The sequence below is a fragment of the Glycine max genome, chromosome 7 (genome assembly GCF_000004515.6).
Source record: "Glycine max cultivar Williams 82 chromosome 7, Glycine_max_v4.0, whole genome shotgun sequence".
Classification (NCBI taxonomy): domain Eukaryota; kingdom Viridiplantae; phylum Streptophyta; class Magnoliopsida; order Fabales; family Fabaceae; genus Glycine; species Glycine max.
In genome coordinates, this window is record NC_038243.2 from 24,640,672 (window position 1) to 24,661,585 (window position 20,914).

At 37.0% G+C, this 20,914-nt stretch overlaps 1 protein-coding gene across 1 annotated transcript; it reads left to right on the plus strand.

Moving 5' to 3' along the window:
* Positions 1-1,997: 1,997 nt before the first annotated feature.
* On the plus strand, positions 1,998-5,669 carry LOC100807775 (uncharacterized). The gene is given in 4 exon segments (NM_001255328.2): positions 1,998-2,043; positions 3,409-3,691; positions 4,411-4,662; positions 5,089-5,669. Coding segments are annotated over 3 exon segments (897 nt in total). The 5' UTR covers positions 1,998-2,043; positions 3,409-3,442; the 3' UTR covers positions 5,485-5,669.
* Positions 5,670-20,914: the final 15,245 nt, after the last annotated feature.

The window sequence follows — 20,914 nt, forward strand, 5'->3', positions numbered from 1 at the left end:
TGCTCTCAGCCTCTACAACCTCCTTCTCCATCTCCTTGACAGCTCTAATCAAACCCTCGTGATGCTCTTGAGATGCAAATCACTCCCTTTCATTTCCTCCTGTAGCTTTTATGCCATTTCCCAATCCAAAGCCTTCAAGCAAAGAGATTGTATTAACTTGTCATACTCATCAACACTTGGAAGGACACCATATACCATTTTCTTAGGAAGTTGCCATCCTAAACATATACAAAGTGTATAACTACGCAAATTCATCACAATATAATTAATAGGCTAAATACTTATCTAAAGTATCTGGTTCACATTTAGTTTAGGTATGTCAATGAAATTCTCCATAAATACTTATAGGATAGGTAAAAAGATTGAGTTCCTCCTATCAACTAAAATCAAGTTATGCACTTAAGGTATTCGCTTAACCCATGGTTTGGCTTCAGGTATTCACTTATTTAAAGTCATTTGGCTTAAGGTATTCCACTGAAGTCAAAAGTAATACAAACTAACCAAATTTCAAACCAATATCAACATGTTCAAACAATTCAAACATTACACAATACAAACCAAACTTTTTATAGCATAAACAAATTTCAAAGCAATATCAACTTGATCAAAGAATTACAACATAATTTGAAACTTATTTCATTATTCATTTGTATTCTACTTCACCCTAAAACCCTCAACACTAACCCTAAACTCTAATAAAAAACATTTTTCAAAAATTAAAACCTATTTTACATATTTTTTAATTAAAATAGGGTCATACAGATCAAATTGATCCATAAGAAGCATACGGATCAACTTGATCGTATGCTTCTTACTTCATCTGTAAGCCTAAAATCCTTTACGGATCATTTACATCCTACTTCATCCATATGCATAAACCTATAAACTACCTCTAATGCGGATCAACTAAATCCCTACACAGTACAAAAGCACAAACGAAGCAGAAACGGAAACGACACCCATGGGGAGAAGAGGCTTACCTCGACGGTCGACGGTGGGGCAGCCCAATGCACGTCCTCAATGCCGACAAAACACGGACGAGAAGAAGCTCCAAAGCACAATGAACACGGCAACGCACAACGAAGGGAAGAAGAAGAAGAATAGCGGTGTAGGGGCTGAGCTACAGTCACGAATGCGTGAGAAATGGAGGTTGGGTGCATAAAACTTTCTAAAAAAACACTAGGGGTATTTTTGTCCTTTAAGATTAAATGTTGGGTGCACCAGCAATAATGTTGGGTGCACCTAGCATCACCTTAGTATCATGCAGCTTTATACCAACAACATCATAGTGGCAAAACCTAATAAAATAACATACATACTTGTCCCTATATAACCCAAAAATCTGTTCGCAGACCAACACTGACCCCTCGAAGCAACCCCCCCCCCCCCACCCACAGAAACAATAGCAATAATGCTAACCCAAGTGAATCACAACACTGGAACCCTAATCGCAAAGAACCCTCATCTCTATCACACTTTTCTCTCAATGAATAATGAAAACTACCACATTGTGACACAACTTACTAATTTCGTTACTAACCATGTGCGACAATTCAAAACTCTCTCGTTTAATGCATATATGACATCATTTTAATTTTTAACGAAAAAATAAATATTTTCTTAAAAACATATTACACATCAATAATTAAATTATTAAAATAATCCATGTAAATGCCATGTAGGACACCTCCATTAATGATGTTAAGGGACATGATGATAAGGATAAAATTGTTGCACTTTTAAAAATTTGAATCTTCTAAAAATTAGAGACAAAATTAAATATTTGAAAAAAATTTAAGACTAAGCCTTAAAACAATAATGGGTGGGGATGTGTAGAAAAATGTTAAAAGGGTATAATTGGAAATAACAAATTTAATGTCAAGGAAGGGGTGAACATAGCAAAAAGGAATGTGTATTTAGCAAGAGTCTAATCTCTTTGTAGACACCAACCTCTGTTGCGATGTTAAACCTCGTCCTTTCCCCTGCTTCGTTTTCAAAACTTTTGCGAAATTTCTATCTTCTTCACCTTGCTCTCACCTTCTGGTATGCTTTCTTTCTCGAATTTGTTGCTAAATTCTGTTTATATTTGGGACTAGGGTTTAGTTTTGTTCTGTTTGGCAAATTGGAAAAATTGATTTAGGGCTTTTGTGTATTTGGGTTGTGAGTTTGGTTCTGTTTATCTTCTGAGTTTATTTTTGGGAATTTTGGTAATTTTCTTGCTACTCCATTCTGGATTTTATTTTGGCATTTCTGAGTTTCATGTTGTATTGGTGATTTCGTGCGTTATTTTCTGTGAGGGTATTGTTCCTGTTCTGGTGATAAAAGAAAATGTGGGTATTTCTTGTTAAATTCAGGTTTCATGTTGATTTTTGTTTCTGCCCTAAGGTTACTGTTATGCTATTGTTTGGTGGTGGTTCTGCATTTTTCTTTTTCGCTTTTTTTTTATCATTTTGTTTGACATGATCTGGATTAAGTTCACTTTTTGTTATCTATGCTCCTTCGTTGTGGTTACTGGATTTATCAAGTTTGGAATTTTGAAGGCTTTGGCTGGTGATTCTGAATTTCTTCTATTTTGTTTGGTTGAATTCCTTTGCTATTTGGCATTTTAGTGGCTATTTTAATGTGCTTCTGTTCTGTTTTCCTTGTTGTTTTTAGTTAGTTGATTTGATTTTATATTTCTAGTACTTTGTGGTTCATACTTCTGAATCTGGTTGTGTTGATTTTTGTGTGCCTGTTGCTTGTCCCTGACTCTTTTTTGTGCTTATCACATTTAAATGCAAGCTTAGCATGAAATATCCTGCAATTGTTTTTGGTCTCTGTTTGTTCTGTGCCTAGCACTCTCCAGACTGAGCTTAACACAATTATGCAGTTCTGTTTGGTTTCTTTTAGAGTTGATAGATATTTAATTGCTGAGTTCTGTTATTTGTGCTCTTATTTCTCAATTCTGTCCCTCTTATTTTCAATTATCCTCTCTTTAGTTTTTCATTCTCTTGAGCACGTTCTGATTTGTAAATATGGGTTCCTTCTAAATCTTTGTTTTCTTTTTACTCTTCTGTTTTGACTTCTGATTTTTAAATATGATGCGAGTTTATTTTTTTCCTGTTCCTTTTGTTCTTATCATGATTCTGATTTTCTTCATGTTTCTCTTTAGAGTTGTAAATATTTTTTAATTTCTTAATTTGAATTTCTTTTCCATTTAATGATTATTTCCTGTTTTTCTGTGAACTTTTGGTTGTTGAAGCTGGCAAGTTGTTGAGGGTGGCTTTTTTTTAAAAAAAACTATTCAATAAAATGATGCTGGAGATATGTCATTATGTCTTGTTGCATGTGTAGTAGTGTGATAGGTAGTGTATAGATATTTTGACTGAATCAATTTGAATTGAAGCCTGATTATGTGAAATGCAATAGGGTAATGTTTGAAACTTGGTGTTAGCTGAGCTGTTTGACAAAAATGAATATTGCACAAGTTACAGCATGGCAGCCTGGGATTTGTGTGAAAAATATGTCTCAGTTGCACCGGCTTCAATCTAAACCATGTGTTATACCAAAGAGTTTTGGTCCTCTCACTTGTGTTCTACTGAGCTTAAGAGCAAGACAATCGTTTAGCTCGAAATGTTGGCCCATTTTACAATCTCGGAAACCTCTTCATATTTGCTTAGCCGGTGGAAAAGGGATGATGGGAAATGATGAGGTATGCACTTTTGAGTTACAATTTAGTTTGTTGTTTGTGATTATGTCATAACTTATTAATGTTTATCATAAACATGTTTATAATACTTCTATGAAATGATGGAGTGTAATGTATGAGACTTGGGGTACCTGATATTTTTGACAAAGATAAATCTCCACCCAAATTACTGCACTTGGGATGTATGTCAAATATATTGGTTGCATCGAAAAATTTGGTTTAATGTTCTCCTTTTAAAACCCAAGTTAAATTGGGGTATAAAATTCTACATTTTTTTATTACCTCTAGATTTTTCTATTATAGGAAAGCCTCTTAGATGTAAAAAAATATTTTATTTGTTTTTAGTCTGCATGCTTGTTTAGCTCTTGAACATATATATTTGTTGGTCTTGATTGATGCTCGAGTTATTATGAGTTGAATCATGGACTGACCATAAGGAAAATTTGCTATTTTAGTTAAAGAAGTATGTGTTAGCAAATGGTGAACCTAAGCTGGAGGAGGCTGTGTTTTATCAGAAATATCTTATCAATAGTTTAAACAGTTTGCAAAGAATAGACTAGAAGCAACTCTTTTGTCTTTTTTTTTAATACCTCTCATCCATGAAATTGTAACTAACTTTGTCTATCATGAATCTGTTGGAAGTAAAAGAGAACTACCCTTTATGTTATATATATTTTGGTTGGGATATTTCCACATTTTACTGACATTATAAAAGTACTCAGAATTCCCCATGGAAATCTATTGAGAAAGCTATTGGAAAATTTAAGGGAGAATCATCAATAGAGGATGTATTACGGCGCCAAATTGAAAAGGGTGTATATTATGACAGTGGTGGTGGTGGAGTGAAACCACCAGGAGGCGGGAACAGTGGTGGTGGCCCTGATGGCTCTGGTGAATCAGAAGAAGAAAGCCTTGCTGGGATGTGGGAAGAAAATATCCAAGTGATTTTAGCGACCCTTGGCTTTATATTTCTGGTACTCTCTCTCTCTCTGTCTGTCTCTCTCTCTCTATATTGGTGTGTCATGTGTGCACAACAAAAGTTAATGATTTTCATTAACTCAACTCTTAAGCATTTTTTTTTTTAATTTTGTGCACAAAAATGGGAAATATGAAAACTGGAAGCAGAAAGGTTTAAGTGGAAGTAACTTGAGAAAAAAAAAATCATAATCGTGTTTGTGTATTATTAATGGAAGAAGCCTTCCAAGTTGCACAGTTATAATGTAAATTAATGATAGAAGTAGCTAATTGCAGAAGTACTTTAGAGTGTATGAGGCTTTTGAGTGTGGAATAAATGTCCATATGCAAACTTCTGATGGGATAGTAATCATCTTGGACATGATTAATAAAGTTAATAAGACATAGGCCATTCCTCATTTCGTACATATAATTGTTTTTTCCAGTACATTTATATTCTCACTGGGGAGGAACTCACAAAGCTAGCTAGAGACTATATCAAGTATCTATTTGGGGGAAGCCAGAGTGTCCGACTGAAAAATGCCATGTATCAATGGGGACAACTCTATGAAAGCATGACAGCTCAGAAAGAAGAGGAAGACGAGTATTGGTTGCAGAAGGCCATTCTGGATACACCAACTTGGTGGCACGACCCTGCTGATTACCGTGAAGCCCTTAAAAACTACTTGCTATCAGGTACAGATGAGGCCATTGCCACCAGGAATTACTTAGAATTAGATTCAGATGCAGACGTTAGGTATTGCTTGGAATCAGATGACGAAGAAGATGAAGATGAAGATCAATATCAATATAAAGATGATTATGAAGAAAAGTTTGCCTAGAGTCCGGAGCAACTTCTATTGCTCTCCATCTATTTTCCCCTCCTCAAGTTTAATAAAGCTTTGTATACGTTGTATCATCATGCTTGTAGTGTATTGCCCTTTCTTGCATTTGTTTTTCCCACAATACTAATGGAATCATGACAACAATTTGACTTTTATATGAACTGAAGTTGTTTCTCTATAAATATTTGGAGCCCATTTATCATCATTCCTTGTACTAATTTTTTCACAATAGAGCCATCACTTGTTTAGTACTTGTCCAACTGTTATAAACTATATATAAAATGCATTAAGTAGCATAAGTTAGATCGCAATTAGTAGTCATACTCATACCGCATATGTCTAATATTGGACAACATTATTAAACATGATTATTTGATATGTGGGTACAAGTTATAAAGACTCATGTAATTTCTTTATTCTTGCGTGCTAAATAGATTCCTTCTGGATATTCATCTTCATTGAACATCACGCTAGAAATTGAAGTATCTTCTATCTTCTACATCTATCTATACTATTATATACAAATAAAGATAAAACAAATATAAAAAAGACACGTGGATGATTCTCAGCAATTCACCATTTAATCACATTTTCAAAAATAAGCTATAAGGGAATAATAGGAATTAAATCAGCTAATTGAGTAATCAATATAGAACCCAGTTACAACCCTGAAAAAGCTACCCAAAGAATACATGACAAAAATGATTTGGGTCATTTAGAGCTTTTTGAATTGAGTAAAGCTTAAAGAAGAAATCTTTGGTTGCCTAATTTCTTCGGCCCATAATGGCTTGGTCCCATATAAATTTTAATGCATGTAATTGAAAGAGAAGTGTTAACTTGCATGCATGTAAACATGACATACCTTAGAAATGTGTGACTAATTTTAGGTGATTAAAGTTATGAATGTGATATGAACCTTCATTGCACAAAGACTGACTTAGGATCGTCTAGGATTAAACCTTGATGGAAAATGCAGAAATTGATTAAGGAAAGGATGAAAAATTGGCAAGATTTAAGGGTTGGGTGGTGGCTAATTTCGTGGGCCTTAATAAGGTGGTTCTTGGCATAAAATGAAAGAATGAGATGATAAAACGTAAGTTAAGTGGTGGCTGGACAGAAATATAGAAATGACAATAACTCAAGCTACAGGACTCCAAATGAGGTGATTCCAAAACGAGGTGAAAGATCTCGTTTTGAAATTCAATTTAGGCTCAAGAATAATTTAATTTGAGCGCAAAAAATGGGAGTTATGGCCACGAGATAATTCTGGGCAGAAGTGGATTTTTTGGAATTGTGGTTTGAAAGAACAAGGTTGAAGATGAAAGGAAGGAAAAAATCACTCTTTCCGGCGAGGACAACACACAAAGGTTGTGAAAGTCCTTTGATATAGCCAGGGTGTTCTTGAACCACTCAAGAACTTAGGAGAATCACTCTCACTAAGATAAAAGAGATAAACTCTAATTTTCTAAATAAAACTCAACTTGTGTTTATTGATAAAATGGTTCAGCTTATATAGAAGCTTTATATCAAATTTTAGTAATGATCCACTAACCTAGAATTAAAAGAACTTAATGCCACTAACCTAGGGAATTAAAAGAACTTAATGGCTGAGTGTAACTGAAATTGTGGCAACCAAAAGTCACCCCCAACAGTCATTAAGCCAGCCACCATTTGGTTTCCCAAAAGGCTGATGCCTAGGTTGCCAATTGGGCCCTTATTACAACTTGAACTAAACCAAACTAAAGCCCTTTTAGTTGATTAACCCAAAACATATTTTTGGTCAACCAACTTTACAAGGATTGGGTCATTATTTAGACAAACTAAACACTTTAAAATTGAGATAAAGTGGTGCCATTTAGTCCTCCTCCATTTGGACCATGATACAACTCACAACCTTGGACTTTTCTCCTTGAAACTTGGGCTTGTACTCAAATAGTATGGACAACACTTGTTGAAGATCTTCCTTGGCTTTCCTTGCTCTAGCCCTTGTCATAGGTCCTCCAAGTCCTTCAAGTGGATCCTTGCCCTTGCTCTTGGTCATGTCCTCATCATTCTCTCCCTCTTGAGAAAGATTTGTCCTCAAATCGAATTCTCCATCTGCATCAAAAAGAGATAAGTCAGAGACATTGAAGGTGGAACTAACATTATACTTATCGGGCAGCTCAAATTTGTAAGCATTGTCATTGATTCTTTCAAGCACTTGAAATGGTCCATCTCCCCTTGGTTGAAGCTTTGATTTCCTTTGTTCCAGAAACCTTTCTTTTCTCATGTGCACCCAAACCCAATCTCCGGGTTTGAAGACAACCTTCTTTCTCCCTTTGTTGGCTTGTTTAGCATAGCTTTTATTTTTCCTCTCAATTTGATCTTTGACTCTCTCATGAAGCTTCTTCACATAGTTCACCTTTGCTTGACCTTCTTTATGCTTAAAAATAGAAACATTAGGCATAGGCAAAAGATCAAGAGGAGTTAGTGGGTTAAAACCATAAACAACTTCAAAAGGAGAACAATTAGTGGTGCTATGAACAACTCTATTGTAAGCAAACTCAACATGGGGTACACAAGCTTCCCAAGTTTTTAAGTTCTTCCTCAAAACTGTCCTAAGCAATGTTCTCAATGTCCTATTAACAACTTCTGTTTGCCCATCGGTTTATGGGTGACAAGTGGTTGAAAATAACAATTTAGTGCCCAACTTGCCCCACAAAGTTCTCCAAAAATGGCTTAGGAACTTAGAGTCCCTATCACTAACAATGCTCTTTGGCAAACCATGGAGTCTCACAATCTCCTTGAAAAACAAATCAACCACATGGGAAGCATCATCAACTTTTTTTACATGGAATAAAATGAGCCATTTTAGAAAACCTATCAACAACCACAAAAATGGAATCTCTACCACTGCTTGTTTTTGGCAGCCCCAAAACAAAATCCATGGATAAATCAATCCAAGGATACTCCGGAATTTGCAATGGAGTATACAATCCATGAGGCTTTACCTTAGACTTTGCCTTTTTACATACAATGCAATGTTCACAAAATTTGTGCACATCCTTTTTCATATGAGGCCAATAAAAATGTTCTTGTAATGTTTCTAGAGTCTTTTGGACCCCAAAATGCCCCATTAAACCTCCTTCATGTGCTTCACAAACAAGCAAATTTCTTGTAGAACATTTTGGCACACACAATTTGTTTTCTTTGAAAAGAAAGCCTTCATGTCTAAAGAAACCATTTTATGAAAAACTTTTCACAATTTTTAAAAACTTCTCCAAAAGTTTCATCATTTTCATACATGCTTTTAAAAAATTCAAGACCAATCAATTTTGTTTCAAGCATAGAAAGTAATGCATGACACCGAGAAATAGCATCAGCTACAATATTACCTTTTCCCTTTTTATGTTTGATAACATAAGGGAATTGCTCTAGGAATTCCACCCACTTCGTATGCCTTTTGTTAAGCTTGCCTTGCCCCTTGATATATTTGAGGGATTCATGGTCACTATGAATGACAAATTCCTTGGGATAAAGGTAGTGTTGCCATGTTTTCAAAGCCCGTACTAAGGCATACAACTCCTTATCATAAGTTGAATAGTTAAGGGTAGGACCACTTAACTTTTCACTGAAATAAGCAATTGGATGGCCTTCTTGCAACAACACAGCCCCAATCCCAACATTTAAAGCATCACACTCGATTTCAAAAGATTTTTGAAAGTTTGCAACGCAAGTATGGGGGCATTAGTTAGCTTTTGCTTAAGAATATTGAAATCTTCTTCTTGTTTCTCTCCCCATTTGAAACCAACATTTTTCTTGGGCACTTCATTGAGAGGTGCTGTCAATGTGCTAAAATCATTCACAAATCGTCTATAAAAACTTGCTAAGCCATGAAAACTCCTCACCTCGGTCATGGACTTAGGTGTAGGTCTTTCTTGAATAGCCCTAACCTTCTCCTCATCAACTTGCACTCCTTTTGAACTTACAACAAATCCAAGAAACACAACATGGTTAGTACAAAAGATGCATTTTTCAAGATTGGCATACAATTGTTCTTCTCTAAGCACACACAAGATAAATTTTAAATGATCAATATGAAAATCAAGTGAAATGCTATAGATAAGAATATCATCAAAGTACACCACAACGAACTTTCCTATGAACTCTCTCAAGATATGGTTCATTAATCTCATGAAAGTTCTAGGAGCATTAGTTAGGCCAAAAGGCATAACCAACCATTCATACAAACCACATTTTGTTTTAAAAGCAGTTTTCCATTGATCCCCTTCTCTAATCCTAATTTGATTGTATCCACTTTTTAAATCGATTTTAGAGAAGTAACATGCACCATGCAATTCATCAAGCAAATCATCAAGCCTAGGTATAAGATGCCTATATTTAATGGTGATGTTATTAAGGGCTCTACAATCGAAACACATGCGCCATGTCCCATCATTTTTAGGGACCAAAATCACCGGGACACAAGGACTCATACTATCTCTTACCCAATCTTTGCTAATGAGTTCATCCACTTGTCTTTGAATCTCTTTGGTTTCTTGTGGATTACTTCTATAGGCTGGCCTATTAGGCAAAGAAGCTCCCGGAATGAGATCAATTTGATGCTCAATTCCCCTCAAAGGTGGTAGTCCACTTGGCACACTTGATGGAAACATGTCTTGAAAATCCTACGAAAGGGATTTAACATTAAAAGGCACTTCAAAATCATCAAAAGTGTTAGTGGTCAAAATCTGATTTTTGCAAAGCAAGATGTATAGTGACTGTTTAGCACAAAACAACCTCTTGACCTCACTTTTTGTGGCTAAATAGCTCTCCCTCACTTCAAGTGTTTCACTCTTCTTTTTTTTCACTCTTTTTCCTCTCAAGTGTTTCCCTCTTTTTCTCACTCTCAAGTGTTTTGCTCACTTTTTCTTTTTCTCTCCTCTCTTGCAGAAGTTTTTCTCTCATTTTCTTTTGATCCTCACACACTTCTTGTGGACTCAATGATTTGAGCACAATCTTTTTGTCTTGGTGCATGAAAGAGATCTTGTTGGTGTAACCATCATGATTGGCTCTTTTATCAAATTGCCATGGTCTCCCCAAAAGTAAGTGACTGGCCTCCATAGGAACAACATCACAAAGTACCTTATAATTGTATTTCCCAATGGAAACGTCCACTTCAACTTGCTGCCTTACTTGTACCTCCCCATCCTTACTAAGCCATTGAAGTTTGTATGGCCTAGGATGTAGTTTAGTAGCTAAATTTAGCATTGACACTAATATAGCACTAGCCACATTGGTGCAACTACCTCCATCAATGATCACCATGCACACCTTGCCATTGATTAAACATCTAGTGTGAAAGATGTTTTCTCTTTGGCTCTCCTCCTCATGCTTCAATTGACCACCAAGTGACCGTCTAATCATCAACAAATCTCCCTCTGGAGTCTCATCTTCCTCTACGTACTCAATCTCCTCTTCCTCTTCAACATCGGATTCACTTATATATTCTTCATCTCTAAGAACCATGGACCTTTTGTTAGGGCACTCATAAGCATAGTGTCCTAGGCCTTGGCACTTGAAACACTTCACATCTTGGGACTTCGAACGAGTTTTTGATGGGATAGGTGTCGAACTACTAGAAGTAGCAGCCCCATCTTTCTTGCCTTTGTCTTTCCAACTAGAAGAACCAAAGTTGGTAGAACTCCTCTTAGCCACTCCTTTCCTTTTTAATTGTTGCTCTACATGGATTGCTTTGTGAAGCAAATCATCCATTTCAACAAACTCCTGCAACTCAACAATATCACGGATATCATTAGTCAAACCATTAAGAAATCGAGCCATAGTTACCTCCTCATCTTCTTCAATCTTTGCTTGAATCATAAGTACATCCATTTCCTTGAAATACTCCTCAACCCCCTTGTTGCCTTGGGTTAGTTTTTGGAGCTTGAATTTCAAGTCCCTTGAGTAACTAGCCGACACATACCGCTTCCTTATGATCCTTTTCATCTCCGCCCATGTATCAACCATTGGCTCTTCATTTCTTGCTCTCTTCTTTTGTAGCTTGTTCCACCACACAAAAGCATAGTCGGAAAACTCCGTGGCGGCAAGCTTCACCTTTCGGTCCTCCTCATAGTTTTTGCATGAGAAAACATGCTCTATTTTCATCTCCCACTCCAAGTAGGCCTCCGGATCATTCTTTCCTTTAAAGGTAGGAATGTTGAGTTTAATACCATCAATTCGGTTTTGTCTAGGAACACCATCATTCCCTCTGCTCCTCCTTTCTTCTTCATTATGATCTCTATTCTCCATTTGATCCAACCTCTCATGGAGCGCATCATCTTGTTGTTTCATTAACCTCTCCAAATGTTGCATCAAAGCTTGCATTTGGAATTGCGAAAGCCCCACTCCATCATTCGGATTAGTACCTGCTATCTCAAACAAACAAATCAAATGTAACAAGACAATTATAGTTGTTGTTTGAATACCTGACCCACTCAAGTGTATCACACAATTATGGCTTTTCTCTAATGAAAACACTCTTGCCTTTTACCACTCTAATTCCCCCTGAGTTCTTAGGCAATTCAAGAGATTATGGCCACAACAAAAAACAATTCACCAGTATGTGTAAGGTAAGGCTAGAGAGACATTTAAAAGGTTAACCAAGAAAAAGGCTAACAATGTTTTTAGGCACAAATGAAGGAAATAAAATTCAAACTTTAGGAATTCAAGTAAAAATCCTTCATGCAACCAATATATTACCTTAAAGAGACTTTTTTTTTTAAAGTTCTTCAAGCATGAACCATTCAGCCCTTTTTTTTTTAATTTTGCTTATACGAATTTTTGCTTTTTTTTTTTATAACAAAGAGATCAAAAGGCTTAACTTTTGCAATGGTTCAGCCTAAAAAAATATGAATAAGAAGGTAATATAAATGGCAAAGAGAATAAAGAAGGATGTTACCCAATATTTCCAGCAAAGGAAGTGTTGATCCTAGAACCGAAGCTCTGATTACCAAATGATATGAACCTTCATTGCACAAAGGCTGACTTAGGATCGTCTAGGATTAAACCTTGATGGAAAATGTATAAATTGATTAAGGAAAGGATGGAAAATTGGCAAGATTTAAGGGTTGGGTGGTGGCTAATTCGTGGGCCTTAATAAGGTGGTTCTTGCCGTAAAATGAAAGAATGAGATGATAAAACATAGGTTAAGTTGTGGCTGGACAGAAATATAGATATGGCAATAACTCAAGCTATAGGGCTCCAAATGAGATGATTCCAAAACGAGGTGAAAGATCTCGTTTTGAAATTCAATTTAGGCTCAAGAATCACTTAATTTGAGCGTGAAAAATGGGAGTTATGGCCACGAGATAATTCTGGACAGAAGTGGATTTTCTGGAATTGTGGTTTGAAAGAACAAGGTTGAAGATGAAAGGAAGGAAAGAATCACTCTTTCCGGCGAGGACAACACACAAAGGTTGTGAAAGTCCTTTGATATAGCCAGGGTGTTCTTGAATCACTCAAGAACATAGGACAATCACTCTCACTAAGATAAAAGAGATAAACTCTAATTTTCTGAAGAAAACTCAACTTGTGTTTATTGATAAAATGGTTCAACTTATATAGAATCTTTACATCAGATTTTAGTAATGATCCACTAACCTAGAATTAAAAGAACTTAATGCCACTAACCTAGGGAATTAAAAGAATTTAATGGCTGAGTGTAACTGAAATTGTGGCAACCAAAAGTCACCCCCAACAGCCATCAAGCTAGCCACTATTTGGTCTCCCAAAAGGCTTATTATGCCTAGGTTGCCAATTGGGCCCTTATTACAACTTGAACTAAACCAAACTAAAGCCCTTTTAGTTGATTAACCCAAAACATATTTTTGGTCAATCAACTTTACAAGGATTGGGCCATTATTTAGACAAACTAAACAATCTAAAATTGAGACAAAGTGGTGCCATTTAGTCCTCCTCCATTTGGGCCATGATACAACTCACAACCTTGGACTTTTCTCCTTGAAACTTGGGCTTGTACTCAAATAGTATGGACAACACTTTTGGAAGAGCTTCCTTGACTTTCCTTGCTCTAGCCCTTGTCATAGGTCCTCCAAGTCCTTCAAGTGGATCCTTGCCCTTGCTCTTCGTCATGTCCACATCAGAATGTTATTGCAATGTGCTTGAGAACACATGTCTTGTATTTGATGCATATGTTTTTTTTCCTTAAGATGTTGAAGTTAAACTAAAGTATATTGTCTTGATCAAGGCAAAACTAGCTAAAATTTTATGAAGGGGCCATGTATAAAGAATAAATAAAATATATTTTAAAATTAATATATTTATACTACCAAAAAAGTAAAGAATTTATAATGATTTCTAATTACACAAAATATAAGTAAAAGTCATCATAAAATATGTATATCCATACAAATTTTATAATATATATTTTTTAGGCATTGGGGAGAGACAAAATAAGTATATATATACAAGTTTTGTAATAAATAATTTTTTCTGGGTAGCCAATTATCTGATTGGGATTGTAAAATAAGAGTATCTATACAAAATTATAGGGGGACTAGCATTGTTGGAATTTATGGTTTTGAGTTGTTTATATGTAAATGATATAAATCTTCATGGCCTTATTGTCATGAGGCTTTTGAAGAACCTATCCTATATTTTCAAGTTGTACAACTTGGAAGTTTGAAACCATATGTTTAATTAATGCACTAGATTTCTCTTTCTATAAGTCTCTAGTTTTAATCAAAGATCCTTAATTTAATTTGTACGACAGGTACTTTCAAAATGTGTCTTTCAATTTGATCTTCAAAACTCATTCATGGGAAGTCGGGAACTATGTTTCGAGTGTAAGAGATAATTATTCTTTATTTTCAAACACATGCACCAAAAAAATCTCATTTCCTTAATATTTCTTTTTAGGTTGTTCAAAATCATTAATTTGATGTTTTAAAATGCGTTCTAATTTCAACATGTCAGGCCCTTATAGTGACAACAATAAAATACTTATTGTAATCATCTCTTGATTAATGGAACTCTTCTCAAGTTCTAGATACATATGAGGTATTTGTACAAATATGGAATTTGTTGGTACCACCAAGGGTTCATGCATTTCTATGGAGATTGATTAAAAACAAATTACCAACAAGGGTTAATCTGAGGAGAAGAAGCATCAAGCTTGGTGTTTATAGTATTCAATGTCCATTCTATGATGTTAAGGAAGAAAAGTTGGAGCATGTTTTGATATGTTGTCCACGTGTGGAGGGCATTTGGAAAGGATGTTGTAATTGGTTACATATTAGAACTGCATTGCCTAAATGTGATAATATGCATTTTAGCCAACATGTGCTTTTTTCTATGAATCAATTGATTAATGCTAGATGGAGATGTGTATAGCCAATATGATCTTTAATGGAAAAAAATTTCGATCAGTAGGAGATTTTGTAAACATGGAGAGTTTATGAAGACTTTATAACTCTTAGTTTTAGTTGATAATGATAAGTTGTAAAAATTTATAAACACTAGTTGATTAGGATGATTGTTATTGCTTTAATGCTTGATTGTGTGTGATATCATACTACTAGAAAATAGGGTTTTAACATCGATTATTAAGGACTTTCAACATCGGTTATTAACCAATGTTGAAAGTACCGACGTTAACATCAGTTTTCCAAAACCGATGTTAACATAAGAATGACATCATTGATTTTTTAAAAAACTGATGTTATACAGTAAGAATTATAAAAAAAATTCAAATATCTTCACATCAACATCGGTTTTGGTAAAAACTGATGTTAACTTATGCATACAATTTCGGTTTTTAGTAAAAACTGATGTTGTATGTATATATTAACATCGATTTTTTTCTAAAAATCGATGTTGTGAGTGCAACTTAACATTGATTTTTGCAAAAATCAACGTTGTTTGTAAACATCAACATCGGTTTTTACTAAAAATTGATGTTGTTTTTTGGATTTTTTTAACGTGCTATTTGTTTTTTTAGTTATCCCAAAATTAACCTGCAAATTTAAAAGCAACACCACAACAGATAATTTTTGGTCTGTTTTTAGACAGTTTTTAGCATAAATTCCATTAAAATTGTATATTTACTATGAATTAAAAGAATATTTAATGTGCATATAACATGAATTGTAAAAACTGAAATTCTGATACCAATGCCAGATGTCGTACCGAATGTCACGACATCACGCTTCAGAACATGCAGATTATGTTTGAGCGTATGAACAGATTAAACAAGTAAATAACACAAGAGAATTGTTAACCCAGTTCGGTGCAACCTCACCTACATCTGGGGGCTACCAAGCCAGGGAGGAAATCCACTAAAATAGTGTTAGTTCAAGGTCTAACAGCCACTGTTTACAACCTTCTCACCTAACCACTACCCGTGCAACCTCTACCTAAGAGCCACTCTTAGATATGAGAACCCCGCTCACTCCCTCTCAATCACACTCCCGTGTTTACAAACAAATCAAAAACACACCAGAGATTGCTCTCTGAACAAAAGAGATCAACTCTACACACTAGAGATCAACTCTACACACTAGAGATCAACTCTACACACTCAGGTCCAACACTTGATGTTAGGGTACCATCAAGGTGGCTCACAAAACACTCAAGTCCCAAAACTCACAAAATAACTCTTCAATCCCGGACTTGGTCCAGAACTCGTGCAGCCTCCATGTTTTTATAGCAGTGTGTGATTCTGGGCTGCAACTTCTTGTGCTGGATGAGATCTATCATTCTTCCTGAAAATCTGCACTTAAAGATCTAAAAGATACAGTTTGATCTTTTAGTTTTTACCTTTAATCTTTAATCCCTGAACGAACTCTTCTAGTTTGTAATTCAAACTTTAATTATCTTTTAATTCGTTCCTAAAGATAGATCGTCTAATCTCTTGCTAACTGCACAATAATCTGTTAAAGATATAACAGATTTATATGTCCAGTATTTTCGGGCCAGATGTCCTGGACATCGTATCCGACATTGTGGATCCTGCAGCTTCCATTCTTCATTTGACTTTTATCTTGCCTTCCAGTATTTTCGGGCAGGATGTCCTGGACATTGTATCCGACATCGTGGATCCTGCAGCTTCAATGCTTTTAGCAATTCCAGTATTTTCGAGCAGGATGTCCTGGACATTGTATCCGACATCGTGAATCCTGCAGCTTCAATGCTTTTAGCAATTCCAGTATTTTCGAGCAGGATGTCCTGGACATTGTATCCGACATCGTGAATCCTGCAGCTTCAATTCTTCATTTGACATTTCATCTTGCCTTGTGCATTGTGCAGCCCGATCTTATCGTTGACATAACGTTGGACATCATGTGCAGCAACTCCAGCTTTCCTTCATTGTCTAAGTGCTTATGTTTTAACAAAATCTTAGCCAATCTTTTAAAACTCAGTAGAGCTAAGCACTAACAATCTCCCCCTTTGGCAAATTTTGTCTAAAACATACTTAGACACTTCCTGAGCAGGTACGAGCAGTTATGCAAGTGGGATCAGCAACTTTCATTATCAGAGTAATCAAGCACAGCGGAATCTGTAGTTTAGACAAGTTGCAAGTCGTTTCCAGGATGTCAAGACATCTTACGTGACATCAGCTTTCTGCTCCCCCTGTCTTCATGCTCTTACTGCTGTGAAGCAGTTCACTGCAGCATCTTCTATCAGCTACTAGTCTTTTCCAGGATGTCGAGACATCTCATGTGACATCAGCTTTTTGCTCCCCCTGTCTTCATGCTCTTACTGCAGCATCTTCTATCAGCTACCAGTAGCTTACATCAGTCATCAGCAGCAGCAGTCTCCCCCTCAAAGTCATATACATGCAACTCCCCCTCAAAATCATGAATCATGCATACATCGTATCCTACTGCCATACATCGTATCAAACTACTATTGCATACATAGTATCCTACTACTCAAAATCATGCATAATAGCAAGCATAATACTATTACTCCCCCTTTTTAGACAGAATTTCACAAAAGTAGAATGCATGAACTTAAGGTGCAAATATTACAGACCGATAGTAATCAATTGTTCAAAGGGACATGCCCCTATAGCCAGTAAAAGTGAAAAGCAAAAAATAAAGGTCTGATGGTCATGGGGTGGCTTCAGAATCATCATCTGATTCAGTATCCTCTGCTGCATCTTCCTCTTCCTCAGCAGCTTCTTCTTCTTCCTCGGCTGCTTCTACTTCTTCCTCAGCTGCTTCATCTTCTTCTTCAGCTGCTTCTCCATCATCAATGCCACTTTCTGAGAGCCTTTTGATCAGCCGTTCCAGCTCCATTTTCTTCTCTGTGTTGGCTTTGATGGTTGCTTCCAGCACCTTGCATGTGTCCTTGAGTTCAGCAATCAAAGCATCCTTGGACACAGCACCTGAAGCAGCAGCTTTCCCTGATGTCGAGACAATGTCTGGGACATGTGTCCCCTCAAACAGTTTGTAATACAGGGATAGAGGAGATTCTTTCTTCATCACAGAGTCAGTGTAGTTTAAAATATTGGGATGTTGACTCAACATAATGCCACACAATACAGTTGGGAAGGCAATGGGTAATTTGACAGCAAAAGATTCTGAATGCTTAACAGTTTGATCAAAAATATAGTTTCCAAAATTAAATTTGGACTTGGTTCCAACAGCATACAGAAATTTACCCAAACCTGTGGCAACAGTGGAAGTATGATTGGTGGGTACCCAGTTTGCAGCTCCAATCCTGTGCAGAATTGCATACTTCACACTTAGCTTCCCTGCTGAAAGCTTCCCTTTCTTTGGCCAATGCTGGACTTGTTTGGCAGTGATTTCCTTGGCAATTTGATGCTCAGAGACAGTAATGTCCACCACTCCATCTGTTGGTCTGCCCAGGTATTTGTTGATCACAGCAGGGGAGAATTTAACACATTTTCCTCTGACAAATACTTTTTGATACTCATCACTCTTTCTGTTTGTTATGTCAGAGGGAATGTTGACAATGAATTCCCTTACTAGGCTTTCATAACAATCTCCCAACTTGGTGACTATTTTCAGCAGTCCAGCAGCCTTGATGAGGTCCATGATCTCCTTGCAATCCAAGGCAGCTCTTCCCAGTTCTCTTTCCAAGGCAAGTCTGCGTTGATACACGAATTTCCACCTTTCAGCATTGCCAATGGAGTGGAATGAGATGTTGTCCAATGGTGCATCAGGGACATTTCCAGGCACCTTCTTCCCTGAAGTCTTGGCCTTCTTGATGTCGGGAACATCTAGTTCGACATCATCATCAGAATCAGATGAGGAAATTTCTTTCCTCTTCTTGGAAGGGATTGCAACTTTGCTCCGTCTGGATGTGGTAGGAGTGATTGGAGTGCTTTTCTTCTGGGCCATAGTCTTGATTCGTCCAGACCTCTTAATGGGAGTTTTTCCCTTTCTGCTTTGTAACCTTTCTGCAATGCCAGGTGCCAACCTGTTGGCAATGGGTTCCTCATCAGATTCTACTTCTTCCAGGTCAATGAGGTCACCTGGAGCAGGTTCTGGTGCCCTTGGTGCAGGGGTCTCCTGTGTGGCTTGATCCTCTTCCTCTGTTGATTCCTCTTTGCTGGGTGAAGAGAGGACTTCAGTATTTGGGGTGGAAGATGTCGGAACATCTTTCTCAGCATCAGGAACAGCAACATCTGGGGTGGAAGATGTTGGAACATCTTCATCAGCATCAGGAACAGAGGCATTTTTCAGAATGTTACTTACAATACTGCGGATCTTCTTATCCATCTCTGTGTCTACTTCCCTAGGACTTGTTGCAAGGCTAGGGTTTTCAGAAATCTTCACACCCTGTTGTCGTTTGGGAACCAGTTTTTCAGGAACAGGGGCTGAACCAGGAATCATTTGTATGGGCTGGATATTGAATTCAGGTCGTTCCTGGTTTGATGGTGCTTTGGTGGATGAAGGGGATGATGGTACAGCGGGTGAACCAGGAGCTGAAGTTTCTTTTGGTGAGGTAGCCATGGAAAAGCAGAGCGTTTGGAATGGTTTCGCAAATTTCTGAGAGCTGTTGGGGAATGCTGAAAACGAGATTACCACGAAAATATAAGTTTGAATGAGGAATGTAAAGGGACGTGTGAAGCAACGGTCGAATTTGCTTTGGTTCAGTAGTGAACGTGCTATTAATGTTAAGTGAGACGTTTGAGCACGTTCAGATAGCAGTAGCTGCTATAATTCCTCTAGCAGACAAATGCCCAGCTTGCCCCTCAGTTTTTCAAACTGATTTGCATCCAATGCCTTTGTGAACATATCTGCTATTTGTTCCTCAGTGTCAACATGCTCCAGTGTGATAACTTTATCATCAACAAGCTCTCTGATATAGTGATGTCTAATGTCAATGTGCTTGGTTCTGCTGTGTTGCACAGGATTTTTAGAAATATTAATAGCACTCAAGTTGTCACAGTATAATGTCATGACATCTTGTTCGACATTGTACTCCTTGAGCATCTGCTTCATCCAAACTAGTTGTGAACAGCTGCTTCCTGCTGCAATATACTCTGCTTCTGCAGTAGATAGGGACACACAGTTCTGCTTCTTGCTGAACCATGAAATAAGATTGGTTCCCAAATAGAAACAACCACCAGAAGTGCTTTTTCTGTCATCTGCACTTCCACCCAATCAGCATCACAATACCCAACCAGCATTGAATCTGAACAATGACAGTACATAATCCCATAGTCACTGGTGCCATTTACATATTTCAGAATTCTCTTTACTTGAGTCAAGTGACTTATCTTAGGATTGGCTTGATATCTTGCACAAACACCTACTGCATAGGTGATGTCGGGTCTGCTAGCTGTTAAATATAGTAAGCTCCCAATCATGCTTCTGTACAGACTTTGATCAACACTGGTGCCAGCTTCATCTTTTGACAGCTTCAAGTGAGTAGGTGCAGGTGTTCTTTTATGGCTGGCATTCTCCATCCCAAACTTCTTGACAATGTTCTTTGCATACTTGCTTTGTGAGAGGAATATGGAGTCTTCCATCTGCTTCACTTGAAGTCCCAGAAAATAAGTCAGCTCTCCAACAAGACTCATCTCAAATTCAGATTGCATCTGTTGAACAAAATGTCGAAGCATCTCATTCGACATCCCTCCAAACACAATGTCATCAACATATATCTGTGCAATCATCAAGTTTTCAGCATCTTGCTTGACAAAGAGAGTCTTGTCAATTCCTCCCTTCCTATACCCTTGCTGAGTAAGGAACTCTGTTAGCCTTTCATACCAAGCTCTTGGAGCTTGCTTCAATCCATAGAGAGCCTTCTTGAGCCTGTATACATGATTTGGATGAGTTGGATCTACAAATCCCTTTGGCTGCTCCACATAGGCTTCTTCATTCAGGTATCCATTCAGAAACGCGCTCTTCACATCCATTTGGTACAGCTTGAATTTAAGGATGCAAGC